Below are 20,422 nucleotides of genomic sequence, written 5' to 3' on the forward strand. Positions count from 1 at the left end.
CAATACATACAGAGAACTCAAGAATTTAGACTCCAGAGACCCAAATACCCCTATTAAAACTGGGGTACTGAGTCTTTCCAGAACCAGGGGGGAAATCATTTGCAATGTAAATTAAAAAAATTAAATTAAATTAAAAAAAATGGGGTAAAAAAAACAAAAAAAAAAACAAACAAACAAACAAAAAAAGATAGAAAGAAAAGTAAAGTGGGGCATCTAGAGTAAATGAGAGTATAGCTTTGCATGTTTTCAGATGTGAACTTATCCAGTAAAGTAAGATGCAAACCTACCATGATGCCTGTGTATTTGTTGTGTAGTATTGGTTCACATAAATTATTTAGCCTTAAAAAAAATAAACTGGGGTACACTATGACCAAGCAAACAGGTCAGCCAGGTACGTAGGGAACACCAGAGTGAAAGATTGCTCCAGACAATGTCCCCCCCCCACCAGGACTCCCCCTGCACCCAGGAGATCACCAGATCCACAGCCAGCCAGCTGGGAACCTACCTTGCCAGGGGTCGTCTGCTCTAAAGGGAGGCAGTTAGAGGGAGTCCTGCGCATGTAGGTGAGGTGCCACCATCTTTGCTCCTATGACAGTGTGGAAGGGCAGACTGGTAGGCAGGGATCACCAGAGTAGAGGATTCCTTGGGACACACCCCTGCCAGGACTTCACGTGCACCTAGGAGCTCTGCAGCACCACAGCAATCTGTGCCAGGGGAAAACAGGTCACCCAGAGTTGCTGAGATTAGCTTGCAGGCAAACAGAAGAGGCAAGTGCCAGCCGGTGACAGCAGGACCAACTAACACTAGAAATAACCAAATGGTAAAAGGCAAACATAGGAATGTTGCTAACAGAAATCAAGGAAGTAGGGTGCCACACAAACACAATTCTCCCACAACAGCAAGTCTGGGATATCCCAACACACCAGGAAAGCAAGATTTGGATTTAAAATCACAGGTCATGATGCTGATGGAGGGCTTTAAGAAGGACATAAATAACTCCCTTATAGAAATACAGGAGAACACAAGCAAACAGGGACAAGCCCTTGAAGAACTAAGGGGAAACACAACAAAACAAGTGAAAGAATTGAACAAAGCCATCCATGATCTAAAGATGGAGGTAGAAATAATAACAAAATCACAAAAGGACACAACTCGGGACATAGAAAACCTAGAAAAGAAGTCAGGAGTCATGGATCCAAGCATCAACAACAGAATACAAGAAATAGAAGAGAGAATCTCAGATGCAGAAGATACCATAGAAAGCATTTATATAACAGTCAAAGAAAATGAAAAAACGCAAAAAGCTCCTGAACCAAAACATCCAGGAAATCCAGGACAAAATGAGAAGACCAAACCTAAGGATTATAGGTATAGAAGAGAGTGAAGATTTCCAACTTAAAGGGCCAGTAAATGTCTTCAACAAAATTGCAGAAGAAAACTTCTCTAACCTAAAGAGATGCCCATGAATGTATAAGAAGCCTACAGAACTCCAAATAGATTTGACGAGAAAAGAAATTCCTCCCATCACATAATAATAAAAACACCAAATATAATAAGCAAAGAATGAATATTAAAAGCAGTAAGGGGGAAAAGGTCAAGTAACATATAAAGGTAGACCTATCAGAATTACACTGGACTTCTCACCAGAGACTATGAAAGCCAGAAGAGCCTGGGCAGATGTCATACACACCCTAAGGGAACACAAATGCCAACCCAGACTGCTATATCCAGCAAATCTCTCAATTACTATAGATGAAGAAACCAAGGTATTTTGTAACAAAAACAAATTTACACAGTATCTTTCCACAAATCCAGCCCTTCAAAGGATAATGAATGGAAAACACCAACAAAAGGAAGGAAACTACACACTAGAAAAAGCAAGAATTTAATCTTCTTTCAACAAACCCAAAAGAAGATAACCACCCAAACATAAAAATTACATCAAAAATAGCAGGAAGCAACAATCACTATCTCTTAATATTTCTTAACATAAAGGACTCAATTCCCCCAATAAAAATACACAGACTGGATAGGTAAACATGACCCAACATTTTGCTGCATACGGGAAACGCATCTCAGTGTCAAAGACAAACACTACCTCAGAGTAAAAGGCTGAAAAACAGTTTTCCAAGAAAATGGACTCAGGAAACAAACTGGAGTAGCCATTCTAATATCCAATAAAATAGACTTACAACCAGAAGTCATCAAAAAAGACACAGAAGGACACTTTATACTCATCAAAGGAAAAATCTACCAGAAAGAACTCTCAATTCTGAACATTTATGCTCCAAATACAAGGGCACCCTCATTCATAAAGGAAACTTTACTAAAGCTTAAAGCACATATCACATCCCACTCAATAATTGTGGGTGACTTCAACACCCCACTTTCCTCAATGGACAGATCAGGGAAACACAAACAAAACAGAGACACAGTGAAATTAATGGAAATTTTAGACCAAATGGATTTAATAGATATCTATAGAACATTTCATCCTAAATCAAAAGAATATACCTTCTTCTCAGCACCTCATGGTATCTTCTCCAAAACTGACCGTATAATTGGCCACAAAACAGATCTCAACAGATATAAGAAGATCAAACTAATCCCATGCCTCCTATCCGATCACTATGGAGTAATGGTAGTCTTCAATAGCAACAAAAACAACAGAAAGCCCACATACACATGGAAGCTGAACAATACTCTACTCAATGATACCTTGGTCAAGGAATAAATAAGGAAAGAAATAAAAACCTTTTTAGAATTTAATGAAAATGAAGGCACAACATACCCAAATTTATGGGACACAAAGAAAGCAGTGCTAAGAGGAAAACTCATAGCTCTGAGTGCCTACAAAAAGAAGCTGGAGAGAGCATACACAAGCAGCTTAACAGCACACCTGAAAGCTTTAAAACAGAAAGAAACCAATACACCCAAGAGGAGTAGAAGGCAGGAAATCATCAAACACTGGGCTGAAATCAACCAAGTTGAAACAAAAAGAACTATACAAAGAATCAGCAAAACCAGGAGCTGGTTCTTTGAGAAAATCAACAAGATAGAAAAACCTTTAGCCAGACTAACCAGAGGGCACAAAGACAGTATCCAAATTAACAAAATCAGAAATGAAAAGGGAGACATAACAACAGAAACTGAGGAAACTCAAAAAAAAAAATTATCAGATGCTACTACAAAAGCTCAACAAAACTGGAAAATCTGGATGAAATAGACAATATCCTAGACAGATACCAACTATAAAAGTTTAATCACAATCAGATAGACCATCTAAATGGTCCTGTATCCCCTAAAGAACTAGAAATAAGTGTTCAGTGACAGTCTCCCATACAAAAAAAGCACAGGACCAGATAGTTTTAGTGCAGAATTCTATCAGACATTCAAAGAAGACCTAACATCAATACTTTTCAAACTATTCCACAAAATAGAAACAGAAGGAACACTACCCAACTGGTTCTATGAAGCCACAATTTCGCTGATACCAAAACCACACAAAGGTCTAACAAAGAAAGAGAACTTTAGATCAATTTCCCTTATGAATGTCAATGCAAAAATATTCAATAAAATTATTGCCAACCAAATCCAAGAACACATCAAAATGATCATTCACCATGATCAAATAGGCTTCATCCCAGGGATGCAGGGATGGTTCAATATATGGAAATCCATCAATGCAATCCACTACATAAACAAACTCAAAGAAAAAAACCATATGATCATTTCATTGGATGCTGAAAAGCATTTGACAAAATTCAGCAACCTTCCATGTTAAAGGTCTTGGAAAGAACAGGAATTCAAGGCCCATACCTAAACATAATAAAAGCAATATAGAGCAAACCAGTAGGCAACATCAAACTGAATGGAGAGAAACTTGAAACAATCCCACTAAAATCAGTGACTAGACAAGGCTGCCCTCTCTCCATACTTATTCAATATTGCCTGGGGCCGGGAGCGTCCCGGCCCTGCGAGGGTAGTTGTGGAGACACGGAGTAGGACTCTAGTGATGATGGCTTTGAAGTCTGAGGGTCTCAGAGCTTTCTAAAATGCTGATGATAACTTCTAAAATGTCCTAGAAACTTTCTTGCTCTCTCTGAGGGTGAAAGACTGCCAGGCTTAGGTGACTAACACCTGTAGCCTAACAGCAGAGGATTAAGCAATGTGGTCTTTGTTCTATCTCAGCAGGAACTGCTGGGCTCTAACTCTCAGCTTGTTAGTCAGAAGCAGGGAGAAAAATAGGACCGGACGCTTAAAGAAGTGGTTAATGAGTTTACTAAGTTGTAAAAAGTCTCCTATGTAAAGCTATCTAAGAGGGAAAAGTGAAAAGATCCTAAGGGGGGGGGGGAGTTCTTCTAATTGGAGAAAGGTAAAAAGTGAGAGAGAGCAGGAAAGAGAGAGAGAAGGAGGAAAAAAGCTGTGTGAGAGGAGAGAAAGGAAGAGAGGGAAGGGGGGGGGCGTAGTAATAGTAGTCATCCTCGTCTAGTAGTAGTAGTGGCTATCTCTTATGTCTTCAGTACTTATACATCTTTCAGAATGTATGATCACATGTTACAAAGTTCATCACAAGTTCACACAAAATACCAAGTCATAAATTGAAATAGAAGTTTACAACAGAGAATGTTTACATGCATATCCATTAGGAGTAATTATCTAGATAGTAACATCTATCACGTGTCTTCTCTACAGGTTCATAGAAAGTTTAAAACCATAACTAAGTAATAAGTGAAGTTTTGTATAGATAAACCCAGTCAATATTTTATCTTCTGTCCTAGCACCTATAATAAATTGTTAGTTCCCTTTTTATGACCTTTGGTTAATTGTTTTACAACCTCTTGGAATGTGCTCTGAGTAGGAGAAAGTCTGGTTGCCATCTAAGAGCAATTAACTTGTGACACTTGGGAGACTGGCAGAGTTCTCCTTACAGTTTGGCTATTAGAAAAGGATCTAGTAGGAGTCCCATTATAAAAGAACTTAATAATCACAAATATAATTTTAGGAATTCTTATAGGATCATTATTAAAACTTAAGTCATCTGTTTGTCTAATAGCATCACTATAAGACTATAAGATCCATCTTCATGGATCTGCAGAGATCTGCTCCAAAGGGATGTTCTATTACTTATTATTATAAATGTATAATAATAACAGGAAAAGCATATAAATAGCATGAATCTTTCCTAAAATTAGTCCCCCACAGACTTGCTGAATGGGAGCTCACCTGTCGCAGATTATATAATAATCTGAGGCAGGAATTTCAGGATGATCATCTGCTAGTATATTAGCTTGTTCCATTATGGCTCCTGACAAGATATAGTACTTGAAGTTCTAGATAGAGCAATTAGACAACAAAAGGAGGTCAAAGGGATACAAATTGGAAAGGAAGAAGTCAAACTATCACTATTTGCAGGTGATATGATAGTATACTTAAGCCACCCAAAAAATTCTACCAGAGAACTCCTACAGCTGATAAACAACTTCAGCAAAGTAGCTGGATGTAAAATTAACTCAAGCAAATCAGTAGCCTTCCTATACTCAAAGGATAAACAGGCTAAGAAAGAAATTAGGGAAATGGCACCCTTCACAATAGCCACAAACAATATAAAGTATCTTGGTGTGACTCTAACCAAACAAGTGAAAGATCTGTATGACAGGAACTTCAAGTCTTTGAGGAAAAATCGAAGAAGACCTCAGAAGATGGAGAAATATTCCATGCTCTTGGATTGGCAAGATTAATATAGTAAAAATGGCCATCTTGCCAAAAGCAATATACAGATTCAATGCAATTCCCATCAAAATCCCAACTCAATTCTTCATAGAGTTAGAAAGAGCAATTCTCAAATTCATTTGGAATAACAAAAAACCCAGGATAGCTAAAACTATCCTCAACAGTAAAAGAACTTCTGAGGGAATCAGTATCCCCGACCTCAAGTAGTACTACAGAACAATAATATTTAAAAAACAAAACAAACTGCATGGTATTGGTACAGTGACAGGCAGGTAGATCAATGGGATAGAATTGAAGATACAGAAATGAACTCACACAATTATGGTCACTTGATCTTTGACAAAGGAGCTACAACCATCCAGTGGAAAAAAGACAGGCTTTTCAAGGAATGATGCTGGTTCAACTGGAGGTCAGCATGCAAAAGAATGCAAATCAATCCATTCTTATCTCCTTGTACTAAGCTCAACTCCAAGTGGATCAAGGACCTCCACATAAAACCAGACACACTGAAACTGATAGAAAAAAAAAAAAAAAAAAAAAAACTGGGGAAGAGCCTTGAGCACATGGCACAGGGGAAAATTTCAGGAACAGAACACCAATAGCTTATGCTCTAAGATCAAGAATTGACAAATGGGACCTCACAAAATTACAAAGTTTGTGTAAGGCAAAGGACACTGTCAAAAGGACAAAATGGCAACCAAAAAACTGGGAAAAGATCATTACCAACCCTACATCCAGCAGATGGCTAATATCCAAGATATACAAAGAACTCAAGAAGGTAGACTCCAGAGAGCCAAATAACTCTATTAAAAAATGAAGTACAGAGCTAAACAAAGAATTTTCACCTGAGGAATACCGAATGTCTGAGAATCCCCTAAAGAAATGTTCAACATCCTTAGTCATCAGGGAAATACAAATCAAAACAACCGAGATTCCACCTCATACCAGTCAGAATGTCTAAGATCAAAAACTCAGGTGACAACAGGTTCTGGTAAGAATACAGAGAAAAAGGAACACCCCTCCACTGCTGGTCGGATTGCAAGCTGGTACAACTACCCTGCTAAACAGTTTGGTGGTTCCTCAGAAAATTGGACGAAGTACTACCTGAGGACCAACTATACCTGGAAGCTTTTATATACTCCTAGGCATATACCTGGAAGATTTTCCAACATGTAATAAGGATACATGCTCCACTATGGTCATAGCAGCCTTGGTTATAATAGTCAGAAGTTGGAAAGAACCCAGATGTCCCTCAACAGAGGAATGGAAACAGAAAATGTGGTACATTCATACAATGGAATACTATTCAGCTATTAAAAACAATGAATTCATGAAATTCTTAGGCAAATGGGTGGAAGTAGAAAATATCATTCTGGCTCTTCTCCCATCCCCCCCACTCCCCACCCTCCCACCCTCCCATCCCCCACACCCAGCCTCCTGGAACGACGACATTTCCTGTCTTTCATATTTATGAATGAAAGTGGGCAGGGAGTTTGAACTTGTGTGTTGGTCCGCAGTGTGGCAGAGTAGGGAGAGAGACGCGGTCCATGAGTTTGGAGAGTCCAGGCAAGGCATGGGCTTCCCGCTCTGGAAAGTTTGCAGCAGGGCAGAGTGCAAACCCTCTCTGTGCTCCGGGCAGTGACAGTGGCCTCCTGGCATGACCCCCCCCCCAACACCCTGTGGGAACGGAAGCCTGACTGCCATGGATCACTGGGCTGTGCACCAGGCCCTCGCTTCTGTATGTGAGCTAGTGAGACAGAAAATGTGAATTCAGACATCTTTTTAAGAAGACAAAGGGGGCTCTGCTTCGGGATTGGGAGCAGCCTGGGTCATGGCACTGCATCTCCAGGAAGTGCAAGAGGCCAGCAGTACACCCTGAGGCCAGCTGAGAGCAAGCAGCATGTGCTGGTGAGTCAGGCCCTGCAGAGCAGAGGTTCCAGCCCTGAGGCTTCTGGTGGGAGCCTTCAGGCTTCTGCTTCGGGATCGGGAGCAGCCTGGGCCACTGTATCCAGTCTCCAGGCAGTGCAGGAGGTCAGCTGTGCACCCAGAGACCAGCTGCGAAGAGGAAGATTACACTGGTGAGTCCAGCATTGACAACAAGACCAACTAACACCAGTGAGAACTAGATGACAAAAGGCAAACACAGGAACATTACTAACAGAAATTGAGGCAATATGGCAGCATCTGAGCCCAGTTCTCCATTAGCAGCATGTCCTGGATACACCAACACTCCAGAAAAGCAAGATATAGATTTAAAATCACTGGTCATGATGCTGTTACAGGATCACATGAAGGACATAAATAAATCTCTTAAAGAAATTCAGGAGAAAATGGATCAAAAGTTAGAAACCCTTACATGGGAAACACAAAAATCATTGAAAGAAATTCAGGAGAATTCAGAAGCCAATAAGAAGGAAACACAAAAATCACTTAAAGAAATACAAGAGAACTTTGGTCAACAGGCTGAGGTCATGAAAGAGGAAACACAAAAATCTCTTAAAGAATTATAGGAAAACACAAACAAGCAAGTGAAAGAGCTAAGAAAAACCATGCAGGATCTAAAATCAGAAGTAGAAACAACTAAGAAATCTCAAAAGGAGACAACTTTGGAGACAGAAAACCTTGGGAAGAAATCAGGGGCCATAGATGCAAATATCAACAACAGAATACGAGAGATAGAAGAAAGAACCTCAGATGCCGAAGATACCATAGAAACCATGGATTCAACAGTTAAAGAAAATGCAAAATGCAAAAAGCTTGTAACCCAAAACATCCAAGAAATCCAGGACACAATGAGAAGACCAAACCTAAGAATTATAGGCATAGATGAGAGTGACGATTTACAACTTAAAGGGCCAGAAAATATCTTCAATAAAATTATGGAAGAAAACTTCCCTAACCTAAAGAGAGAGATGCCCATGAATATACAAGAAGCCTACAGAACTCCAAACAGACTGAACCAGAACAGAAATACCTCCCATCACATCATAATCAAAACCCCAAATGTACTAAACAAGGAAAGAATATTAAAGGCAGTAAGAGAAAAAGGCTAAGTAACATATAAAGGAAGACCTATCAGAATCACACCAGACTTCTCACCAGAGACTATGAAAGCTAGAAGATCCTGGGCAGATCTCATGCAGACCCTAAGAGAACACAAATGCCAGCCAAAACTACTATACCCAGCAAAACTCTCAATCACCATATATGGAGAAACCAAGATATTCCATGACAAAACCAAGTTCACCCAATATCTTACCACAAACCCAGCCCTACAAAGGATAATAGGAGGAAAACACCAATACAAGGAGAGAAACTTCACCCTGGAAAATGCAAGATCGTAACCTTCTTTCATCAAACCCAAAAGAAGATAAGCATTCAAATATAAAAGATAACATCAAAAATGAAAGAAAGTAATCACTATTCCTTATTATCTCATAACATCAATGGGCTCAATTCCCCAATAAACAGACATAGACTAACGGACTGGATACGTAAACAGGATACTACATTTTGCTGCATACAGAAAACACACCTCAGTGTCAAAGACAAATACTACCTTAGAGTAAAAGGCTGAGAGACAATTTTACAAGCAAATGGTCTCAGGAAACAAGCCGGAGTAGCCACTCTAATATCAGATAAAATTGACTTTCAACCCAAAGTCATCAAAAGAGACACTGGGGGACACTTCTTGCTGGTCAAAGGAAAAACACACCAAGAACTCTCAATCATGAACATCTATGCTCCAAATGCAAAGGCATCCTCATTCATAAAAGAAACTTTACTAAAGCTCAAAGCATACATTGCACCAAACCCAATAATTGTGAGTGACTTCAACACTACACTTTCCTCAATGAACCAATCAGGAAAACAGAAACTAAACAGGGACACAGTGAAACTAATTGAAGCTTTGGATCAATTAGACTTAACAGATATATATAGAACATTTCACCCTAAAGCAAAAGAATATACCTTTTTCTCAGCACCTCATGGTACCTTCTCTAAAATCGACCATATAATTGGTCACAAGACAGACCTCAACATATATAAGAATAGTGAACTAATCCCATGCCTCCTATCAGATCACTATGGAGTAAAAGTAGTCTTCAATAGCAACAAAACAACAGAAAGCCCACATACACATGGAAACTGAACAATACTCTACTCAATGATACCATGGTCAAGGAAGAAATAAAGAAAGAAATCAAAGACTTTTTAGAATTTAATGAAAATGAAGACACAACATACCCAAATCTATAGGACACAATGAAAGCAGTACTAAGAGGAAAACTCATAGCCTTGCGTGCCTCCAAAAAGAAAATGGAGGGAGCATACACTAGCAGCTTAATGACACACCTGAAAGCCCTGGAGCAAAAAGAAGCGAATTCACCCAGGAGGAGTAGAAGGCAGGAAATCATCAAACTCAGGGATGAAATCAATCAAGTAGAAACTAAGAGAACCATACAAAGAATCAACAAAACTAGGAGCTGGTTCTTTGAGAAAATCAACAAGATAGATAAACCTTTAGCCAGACTAACCAAAAGGCCCAGAGACAGTATCCAGATTAGCAAAATTAGAAATGAAAAGGGAGATACAATAACAGAAACTGAGGAAATTCAAAAAATCATCAGATCTTACTACAAAAGCCTATACTCAATACAACTGGAGAATCTGGAAGAAATGGACAGTTTCCTAGACAGATACCAAACACCAAAATTAAATCAGGATCAAATAGATCATCTAAACAGTCCCATAACCCCTAAAGAAATAAAAGGGGTCATAGAAAGTCTCCTAACCAAAAAAAGCATAGGACCAGATGGCTTCAGTGCAGAATTCTATCAGACCTTCAAAGAAGACCTAACAACAATACTCTTCAAACTGTTCCACAAAATAGAAACAGAAGGAATGCTACCCAATGTGTTCTACGAAGCCACAATTACACTGATACCAAAACCACACCAAGATCCGACAAAGAAAGAGAATTTCAGACCAATTTCCCTTATGAATATCGATGCAAAAATACTCAATAAAATTCTTGCCAACCAAATCCAAGAACACATCAAAACGATCATCCACCATGATCAAGTGGGCTTCATCCCAGGGATGCAGGGATGGTTCAATATAAGGAAATCCATCAATGCAATCCACTACATAAACAAACTCAAAGAATAAAATCCATATGATCATTTCATTAGATGCTGAAAAAACATTTGACAAAATTCAGCATCCTTTCATGCTAAAAGTCTTGGAAAGGACAGGAATTCAAGGCCCATACCTAAACATAGTTAAAGCAATATACAGCAAACCGGTAGCCAATATCAAACTAAATGGAGAGAAACTTGAAGCAATCCCACTAAAATCAGGGACTAGACAAGGCTGCCCTCTCTCTCCATATCTTTTCAATATAGTACTTGAAGTTCTAGCTAGAGCAATTAGACAACATAAGGAGGTCAAAGGGATACAAATTGGAAAGGAAAAAGTAAAATTATCACTATTTGCAGATGACATGATAGTATACTTAAGTGACCAAAAAACTCCATCAGAGAACTCCTACAGCTGATAAAAAACTTCAGCAAAGTGGCAGGTTATAAAATCAACTCAAGCAAATCAGTTGCCTTCCTATACTCAAAGAATAAGCAGGCTGAGAAAGAAGTTAGGGAAATGACACCCTTCACAATAGCCACAAACAATATGAAGTATCCTGGTGTGACCCTAACCAAACAAGTGAAAGATCTTGAAAGACAAGAACTTCAGATCACTGAAGAAGGAAATTGAAGAATACCTCAGACAATGGAAAAATCTTCCATGCTCATGGATTGGCAGGATTATAAAATGGCCATCTTGCCAAAAGCAATATACAGATTCAATGCAATCCCCATCAAAATCCCAACTCAGTTCTTCACAGAGTTAGAAAAAGCAATTATCAAATTTATCTGGAATAGCAAAAAACCCAGGATAGCTAAAACTATTCTCCACAGTAAAAGAACTTCTGGGGGAATTAGTATCTCAGACCTCAAGCAATACTACAAAGAAATAGTGTTAAAAACTGCATGGTATTGGCACAGGGACAGGCAAGTGGACCAATGGAATAGAATTGAAGAAGTACATGGGTTTGTGGAGCCTGGCATCTATACGGATGAGTAGCACCATGCCCACATTACCCAGCAGGCTGAGGAGGTAGATGGGCAGGAATATCAGGAAGAGGGTCACACGCATGTCCCAACGATTTGTGATCCCCAAGAGGATGAACTCAGCAGGCATAACTCTGGACCAGGTGAAGTTCTCTGAGCTCATTCTGCTGGGTGGAGACTAAGAAAGAAAGCAAGAGGGGGGATGGGAGAAAATCTATGCCCATCACATAAGGGGGAACACCCTTATAGAAGCAGGGAGAGGGGGATGGGACAGGGGGTTTCCAGAGGGGAGAAATTGGGCATAGGGATAACATTTGAAATGTAAATAAAGAAAATATCAAATAAAAATAATAAAAATAAATAAACTCCTCAATCAAGGTAAACCTGACCACCAATCCCCACCCACCACGTGGCTCATTACCTCTCTTCAGTACAGATACCTGTTTCTTCCTCCTTGTGTGGCTGGCAAATGCCCAACCTCTGGCTCTTTCCCAGAGTTTCTTTCTCTTCCCGGAAGTTCCGCCTGTCCTATGCTTTGCTATAGGCAGTCAGCTCTTTATTAAACCAATCAGAAGGTATTGGAGAAGAATGTTTACAAAACCCTAAACAGGTGCTGCTTCATAAAAATAGCAATATGAAGGTCTTGCCTATGCTCAACTCTCTGGCAGTACAGAAATCAGCATTTGAATAATACAAAGACAAGCTTTATACAGTGCGCAGAGGTTATCCCAACAGAAGAAAAATGGCCTCCTCAACAGTTGGTGCTCTGGAAAATATGTACCCACATCACGATATGAATGAAACTAGATACCTACCTCTCACCCTCTATACAACTCAGTTTAAAATTGATTGAAGACCTTGTTACAAGTCCCAAAGTCTAAAAGTGCTGGAGAAAAAGATAGCAAAAACAGTTCAAAATCCAGGGATGGGCAAACACTTTCTGAAAACACCCCACTGACCCACGAAATCCGAGCAAGAGTCTACAAATGAGGTTTTATGACATTAAAAGGCTACTGCCCAGTGACAGAAACAATCAGCAGAGTGAACAACTAACCGGCATGATAGGAGAAAAATCTTCCCCAACTACACCTCTGACCTACACATCTGTATCTAGAATCTATAAAAAGAAATCAACAAATTTGGCACTGACAAATCATCCAATCCATAAATAAAGAGATCAATTGAATAGATAGTTCTCAAAAAGAAATGCTAATATGCATGTTCAATATGTTTAACTATCAGGAAAATGGAAATTAAAATACCTTGATATCCCATCACACTTAAGTCAGGGTGGGACACATAGAAAGATCCTGTCTCCAAGGCAGATATACTGAGAAGGAATAACTCTGCCTCAGAGGCAGGAACCCTTCCTGCTGGTGACATTGGAGCTCTGTAATAAAAAGGATAAGTGTAAGTGGCAGGCAAGGATATGGTGAGCACTACAAACATGAGGAACGCTGTAATTTATTAAAACTACAAAAAGCGAACTTGTATAGAAGGGCTCAAAAAATTTTAAAGGATAATAATAATAGTGGTTTTTAATAACACGTTGAAATGTCTGTTTGTGTATTGGGTGGATAAGTAAAAATGGGCCAAAGGGACCCAATCAAAGCCTTGGGACCCACACAACCAAACTTCTAAAATAGACTCAGGGGTAAAATAAAGAGTGAGTTATCCTTAGCAGTCCCTAGCAACCAGCTGTCACAGAGTCCCCAAAGAATATGGAAGCAAGGGTCTCCAAGGACTCTGGGACCACAGTGTAGAAAGGAGAAAGCAGGACGAAAACAGAAATAGGTTGTTCCCTCAGGGCCAGGAAGATTTTAAGTCCCTGTTTTTAACTTCTTTGGTGGGACACAACCGTGTTACCTTCCTCTGTCACTGTTACCTCAGAGGCTGGGCTGAAGTTTCTCTGCAACAAAAATTCTCCAAACACCTCTATTTCTTGGTATGTTCTTAAACCCATAGCTCATAACGTTCCTGGTATGAGGGGAAAGACATACTAAACATCTGTACTGGGGTGGAATAAACTAAAAATTCTGAATTAAGGAAAGGGCAAGCTACATACTGAGAAATGCTAGTCTGTCCTCACCGTAGTGAGGTGGGGCCTGGGTAGAGGAATTCCACAAAAGGAAGGAAACTTGTAAAAAAAAGAGTTAAAAGATCCCTCCAGAAAATAGGAATCCTGAAGGGTCACCCCTGGAAATACTGCTCCTTATCACCTCGGGTATCTGCACTGCCCATGCCAGCAGCAGCAAAAGCACCATCCTCTGGGGCTTGCTGGAAATGCAGACTCTCAGGTTGCCAATTCTCTGAGTTAGATACTGCACTCAAAGAAATCTCCAATAGGAGAATGTCATGAATGTTCGCAGCTGAGGAGAGCTGCCAGCAAGATCCAGGTCCGCTCTGTATGAGGGTCAGGTTTTTTTTTTTTTTTTTTTTTTCAGTTGTAGACTTCTGAGCCTAACTCTGGAAGAGTTGTTGAGAATCTTTGAGCATTGTGTGTAACAATCAGCTTTTCACAAAGTTCATCACAAATCCTAATGGCACCAGACCATGACATAGAGCTAGAACCACTGATACAGACCAAAGTAGTCAATCTGAAGATAAGAGACTAAAGAGAGAGACCCAGAGACATCACACTGGCAAGGAGGCCATAGTTCACAGCTCCATTCTGTGTCCCTTGTAGATATGAATCTTAGTCTTTTGCCTTCTTTGTAGTGCAATGCTCTAGGTAGGACTGTTATAAACAGGAAGGAAATGACTTCAGGCAGTTGGAGCAGAGATCAGATAAAACAAATGAGAAAGCCTGCTATGCCAATCACAGCCATCTCAGCTTTTAAAAAAAAAATCTCAAAGGAATATAAAGAGAAGGGAAAGCTAGAAGCCAAAAGACGTCAGTCAGATGGTCAGGATGTTCCCAGTGAATGCTGCAGGAGGTAGAAAGTCAGATACATGAAGGCAAATCCCTTCTTCAGGTAACGTGGATCCAGTACGAGCCTTCCTCGAGATCCTCATCTCTTGGGAAGAATGCATTACGTTTTGCTAAGTGTGGGTGGTAGCCATCCTGGTATGCCTGAAACTAAGAAGTTACACAGGGCAGAGGAGTTTCAGAGACAGATTCATAGCAACTTCAAAGTCCTGTCATCATTTTTCCCATCCTACAGATGGAAGAATGGAGAGATATCCAAACCAGAGCTTCTCCACAGTTTGTGAAGGTGAGTGGTGTCTGTTTCCCATGTGGAAAGACCAAAATCCATAAGTGGTTGGCCATCAGCGGTTGATTTCATTCATGGACAGCACATATGTCTGAGTGGGGCTGGAGCCTCATTACTATTTTGTTAAATATGATGCCTAGAGTTTCTTCCATTTTTCTGCAAGTGACAGATGTTATTTTTCTTCATGGCTGAGTATCATGTATCTGATTTTTTATTATCTATTCATTTGTTGGTGGGCATCCAGGCTGGTTATACATCTTAGCTATTGTAAAAATCAGCATTGAACATGGATACGCAAGCATAGCGGGTGTGGGTCTGAGTCTAGAAGGCAGAAGCTGGGGTTTCGAGGTTCCTGTGTTTATTTACACTGCACTGTACAGAGATACATGAGTAGTAATGGGGAAGGGGACAGTTTAAAGGACCAATGCAAAGGAGCAATATCTCACCAGTAGCTTGGCTCCCAGAGTGCAAACAAAGATGAGGGAAGAGCTGAGGTGAGTTCCACAGTGATCCACTGTCTTCACCAAGTACCCACCTTCGCCAGGTTTATACAAACACCAGCCTTTCAAAGCATGAACCCTTGACAGAGTGAAGCTTGGGCAGGCTGAAGAGCTGCCAGGCTTTCAACCACAGCTGTCTCTCATGTGGTCGTCTCCGAACGATCCCTCCTCCAGTTACCCAATCTCCTGCCTTACAAGTATTTCTGCAATAAGATACAGAGTCCTGTGGGTGTCCAGGAGTGGGACAGGTGGGCATTGTAGTAGTCATGCTTTAGTTTTTTGGGAGGCCCCCACATTTCTTTCCATAACAACCATACTAGTTTGCACTCCCACCGACAGTGGGTAAGGGTTTCTCTCTGCCTACATCTTGCTAATATTTGTAGTGCTTTATGTGATGGGTAGTGGCCATTCAGACTAGAGTCAGATGAAATCTCAAAGACATTTTAATTTGCATTTCTTTGTTGGTTAGAGATATTAAACAAGTGTTAAAATGTCCATTTCTATATTTTATTTTGAGAACTGACTGTTCCAATCATTGGCCTATTTACTGATAGGCAGGTTTTTTTCTGATGTTTAATTTTGCAGTTCTTTTTATAGTCTAGATATTAAGCCTTGTCTGAAGTATAGCTGATGAAGATTTCCTCTCATTCTTCAGGCTGTCTCTCCATTTGGTTGTTAAATTCTTTTGCTGTGGAGAAGGTTTTTAATTTCATGATATCTCATTTGTCAGTTCTGAGACTGTTTCCCTTTCTATTGTAGTTTAGATTAAGAAATTTGTTGGCCTTCCCTATGTCCTAGTATGTTGTGTGTGCTTTTAGCAATTTCAGCATATCTGATTTTAGATGAGAGTCTTTGATCCACTTTGAATTGGTTTTATGCAGGGTGAAGAGACAGGGATCTAATCTCATTCTTATGTGGGTTTTGTCAGCATCATTTGTTGATAAGACTGTCTTTTCCCAGTGTATATTTTTCAAATGTTTGTCAAAATGTAAGTGTCCCATTGTGTGGGTGTTTCCTTGGGTCTTCTATTATGTTCTACTGTTAACTGAGTCTTTCTAATGTGTATACATAGACCATAATATCATATTCTATCCCTTAATGTACACAATGTAACCAATAAAAAATTTAACAAGGGATTTAGAACAAGTTAGAGCTCAGCCATTAAGAGTATACATTGCAGGCTGAGCAGTGGTGGCACACGCCTTTAATCCCAGCACTTGGAAGGCAGAGGCAGGCAGATTTCTGAGTTCGAGGCCAGCCTGGTCTACAGCATGAGTTCCAGGACAGCCAGGACTATACAGAGAAACCGTGTCTCAAGAAAAAAAAAAAAAAGAGTATACATTGCTTCTCCAGAGGTCCTGAATTTAATTCCCAGCACCCACATCAAGTAGATTATAACCACTTTTAACTTCTGTTTGAATCTGATGTCTCTAGCCTCTTTGAGCACCTACACAAATGCACAGACTCACACACATATGTGTAAATATAAAACAAATTATTCCAAAAGTTACTTTAATTTAAAAATTGTTTTTATTTTCTATATTCTTTGTTTACATTCCAAATGATTTTCCCTTTCCCTGTTCCCCCCTCCCCATAAGTTCTGTAAGCCCTCTTCCCTCCTCCCCTCCCCCCATTCCCCAATCAACCCCCTCCCACTTCTCTATCCTGATAATCCCCTACAAGGTTGCATCAAGCCTTTCCAGGATCAGGGCCCTCTCCTTCCATCTTCTTGGGAATGATTTAATATGTGAGTTGGGTATTCAGAGCTTCTGGACTAATATCCATTTATCAGTGACTGCATTCCATGTGTGTTCTTTTGTGACTGGGTTACCTCACTTAGGATGATATTTTCTAGTTTCAACCATTTACCTAAGAAGTTCATGAATTCATTGTTTTTAATTGTGAGTAGTATTCCATTGTGTAAATATACCACATTTTCTGTATCCATTTCTCCATTGAGAGACATCTGGGTTCTTTCCAGCTTCTGGCTATTATATATAAGGCTGCTATGAGAATAGTGGAGCATGTGTCCTTATTGCATGCCGGGGAATCCTCTGGGTATATGTAGGGTCCTCTGGAAGTGTCATGCCCAGTTTTCTGAGGAACCACCAGATTGATTTCCAGAGTGGTTGTACCAGCTTGCAATCCCACCAGCAGTGGAGGAGTGTTCCTCTTTCTCCACATCCTCACCAACACCTGCTGTCTCCCGAGTTTTTAATCTTAGCCATTTTGACTGGTGTGAGGTGAAATCTCAGGGTTGTTTTGATTTGCATTTCCCTAATGACCAATGATGTTGAACATTTCTTAAGGTGCTTTTCAGCCATTCGAAGTTCTTCAGGTGAAAATTCTTTGCTTAGCTCTGTACCCCATTTTTTAATAGGGTTATTTGGCTCTCTGGGGTCTAACTTCTTGAGTTCTTTGGATATATTGGATATTAGCCCTCTGTCAGATATAGGGGTATTGAAGATCTTTAAAATATTTTTAAACCACGTGTAGTGGTGCACACATTTAATCTCAGTACTGGGGAGACAGTGACAGTCCTTGCTGCATCCCCCTCATTATACATAGAAGAAAAAAATAAGACTCAGAAAAGTAAAGAACAAACATTCACATTCCTGTTTCTTCCACAACTTGTTTTCCTAAGACACCTGCTCACTCCCTTTCCAGGCCTTATCCAATGGGAAGGGTTCCTTTTGGCAACTTTCAAAGACCATACTAAGGAAACTCCTGCCCTTGGGAAGATGAACCTGCAGATTACTCAGTGTTAGGAACAGTGTATGACAGTCATACAGTTTGTCAAATGTTACATGAGCAATTTTGTCCAGTTCAGACTAGACCCAGGATTCTGTACTCTCTCTCCTGTGATGGGCATAGCTTTTCTCCCATTCCCCCTCTCGCTTTCTTTCTTAGTCTCCACCCAGCAGAATGAGCTCAGAGAACTTCACCTGGTCCAGAGTTATGCCTGCTGAGTTCATCCTCTTGGGGATCACAAATCGTTGGGACATGCGTGTGACCCTCTTCCTGATATTCCTGCCCATCTACCTCCTCAGCCTGCTGGGTAATGTGGGCATGGTGCTACTCATCCGTATAGATGCCAGGCTCCACACACCCATGTACTTCTTCCTGGCCAACCTTTCCCTGCTGGATGCCTTCTATTCCTCTGCCATTGGCCCCAAGATGCTAGTTGACCTCCTACTGTCCCGCGCCACCATCCCTTACATAGCCTGTGCCCTCCAGATGTTTGTCTTTGCAGGGTTGGCCGACGCTGAGTGTTGCCTGTTAGCAGCTATGGCCTATGATCGCTATGTGGCCATTGGGAACCCCCTCCTCTATACCACAGTTATGTCACCCCGTGTATGCCTGGCCCTGCTTGGGGCATCAGGCCTGGGTGGAGCAGCGAGTGCCTTTGTACACACAACGTTCACCTTTCGCCTGAGCTTCTGTGGCTCACTAGAAATCAACAGCTTCTTCTGTGATATTCCTCCACTGCTTGCCATCTCCTGCAACGACACCAGTCTCAACGAACTCCTCCTTTTTGCCGTCTGTGGCTTTATCCAGACAACCACAGTGTTGGCTATTGCTGTGTCCTATGGATTCATCGCTGGAGCTGTGATCCGCATGCAGTCCACTGAGGGCCGTCGCAGGGCAGCCTCCACTTGTGGCTCTCACCTCACAGCCGTGGCCATACTGTATGGGACCCTTATCTTCATGTACCTGCGTCCCAGCTCCAGCTATGCCCTGGACACGGACAAGATGGCATCTGTGTTCTATACGCTCGTCATCCCGGCTCTCAACCCACTCATCTACAGCCTTAGAAACAAGGAAGTCAAGGACGCCTTCCAGCGCACTTGGCATCGATTCTGTTGCCCAGGGCGGAGCACCAGTGACTGGCCACAGGAAGCAGCTTAAGGATAAACACACTGTCACTGTGAGTAAAGATAGGTGTTCCTCTGACTCAGATGTCTCCTGTCATTATTGAGGGGACTACAAAAGGAGAGGGAAATTAAAATTCACAGACAGAAGCAGAAACCTGGGGTATTCTAGAGCAAGAAAGCACCAAGACCAGGTAATGTCGCTGTAGTTCCTTGAGTTCCTCAGTATTCAAAACACTTAAGTTCCTAGATGTGACCTGATAAAACATCAGAATTCACTTCCACCACTGCACATAAGATGTTTATTTCTAGAAACTCAGAATGAGATCCACCTTAGCTCCAATTATCCCTAGATTTCTGCCCATTTGGATTTTTTTCATTGCCAATGGGTATGCTCTTTGCTGCTCAGAACTTGAGAAAAACATCTTTAGAGCCCATTCATACCAGAGCATGACTGAATGTGATGAAACACATACCTGCCCTTGAAGACCATGGGCTCTGTGTCTCTGCAACCATGTTAAGAGTTGAAGGGATTGCGAGGGTTCACGGGCAGATGAAACATAGTTTACTCACCAGCATATAGGCACACATTGACACACACAGGCCAGCATCCAGGTAGGCACAGACCCACACACAGGCCACAAGGAAGGAGGTACTGCGACTACAGAGAGACAGACACACAGGCGGGCAACAGCTAAAGCAAAGACAAAGAACTCCCAGCCACTGGCTCAAGGCCACATTTATACAGCTAGGAATAGTTACATAACAGATATTATATCACTACTCACTTTGGGGGTTTCTCAGACATGTGGTATCAGCTATTTTGTGCTGATTCATAGCCCTATGACTGTCCAGTGTCCATCATGTTTTAGCTGACTCATACCAGATACTCACACGAGCAACATCTCTAAACATAAGTTATCCCTTATGGCCTTCTGTTTCCAACATTGAGTTAGACAAACACCGAGTTA

At 40.8% G+C, this 20,422-nt stretch overlaps 1 protein-coding gene across 1 annotated transcript; it reads left to right on the plus strand.

Annotated features, from left to right (window-relative positions):
* The first annotated feature begins 18,504 nt into the window (after positions 1 to 18,504).
* On the plus strand, positions 18,505 to 19,488 carry LOC127684054 (olfactory receptor 5C1). The gene has a single exon (XM_052181017.1). It carries the CDS (start codon positions 18,505 to 18,507, stop codon positions 19,486 to 19,488), a length of 984 nt encoding a protein of 327 aa, XP_052036977.1.
* Positions 19,489 to 20,422: the final 934 nt, after the last annotated feature.

This window comes from Apodemus sylvaticus, chromosome 5, assembly GCF_947179515.1.
Source record: "Apodemus sylvaticus chromosome 5, mApoSyl1.1, whole genome shotgun sequence".
In the NCBI taxonomy this organism is placed as follows: Eukaryota; Metazoa; Chordata; class Mammalia; order Rodentia; family Muridae; genus Apodemus; species Apodemus sylvaticus.

Excerpts from the sequence above, each read along its gene's own strand:
- LOC127684054 (XM_052181017.1), top strand. The coding sequence starts at position 18,505 with ATGAGCTCAGAGAACTTCACCTGGTCCAGAGTTATGCCTGCTGAGTTC.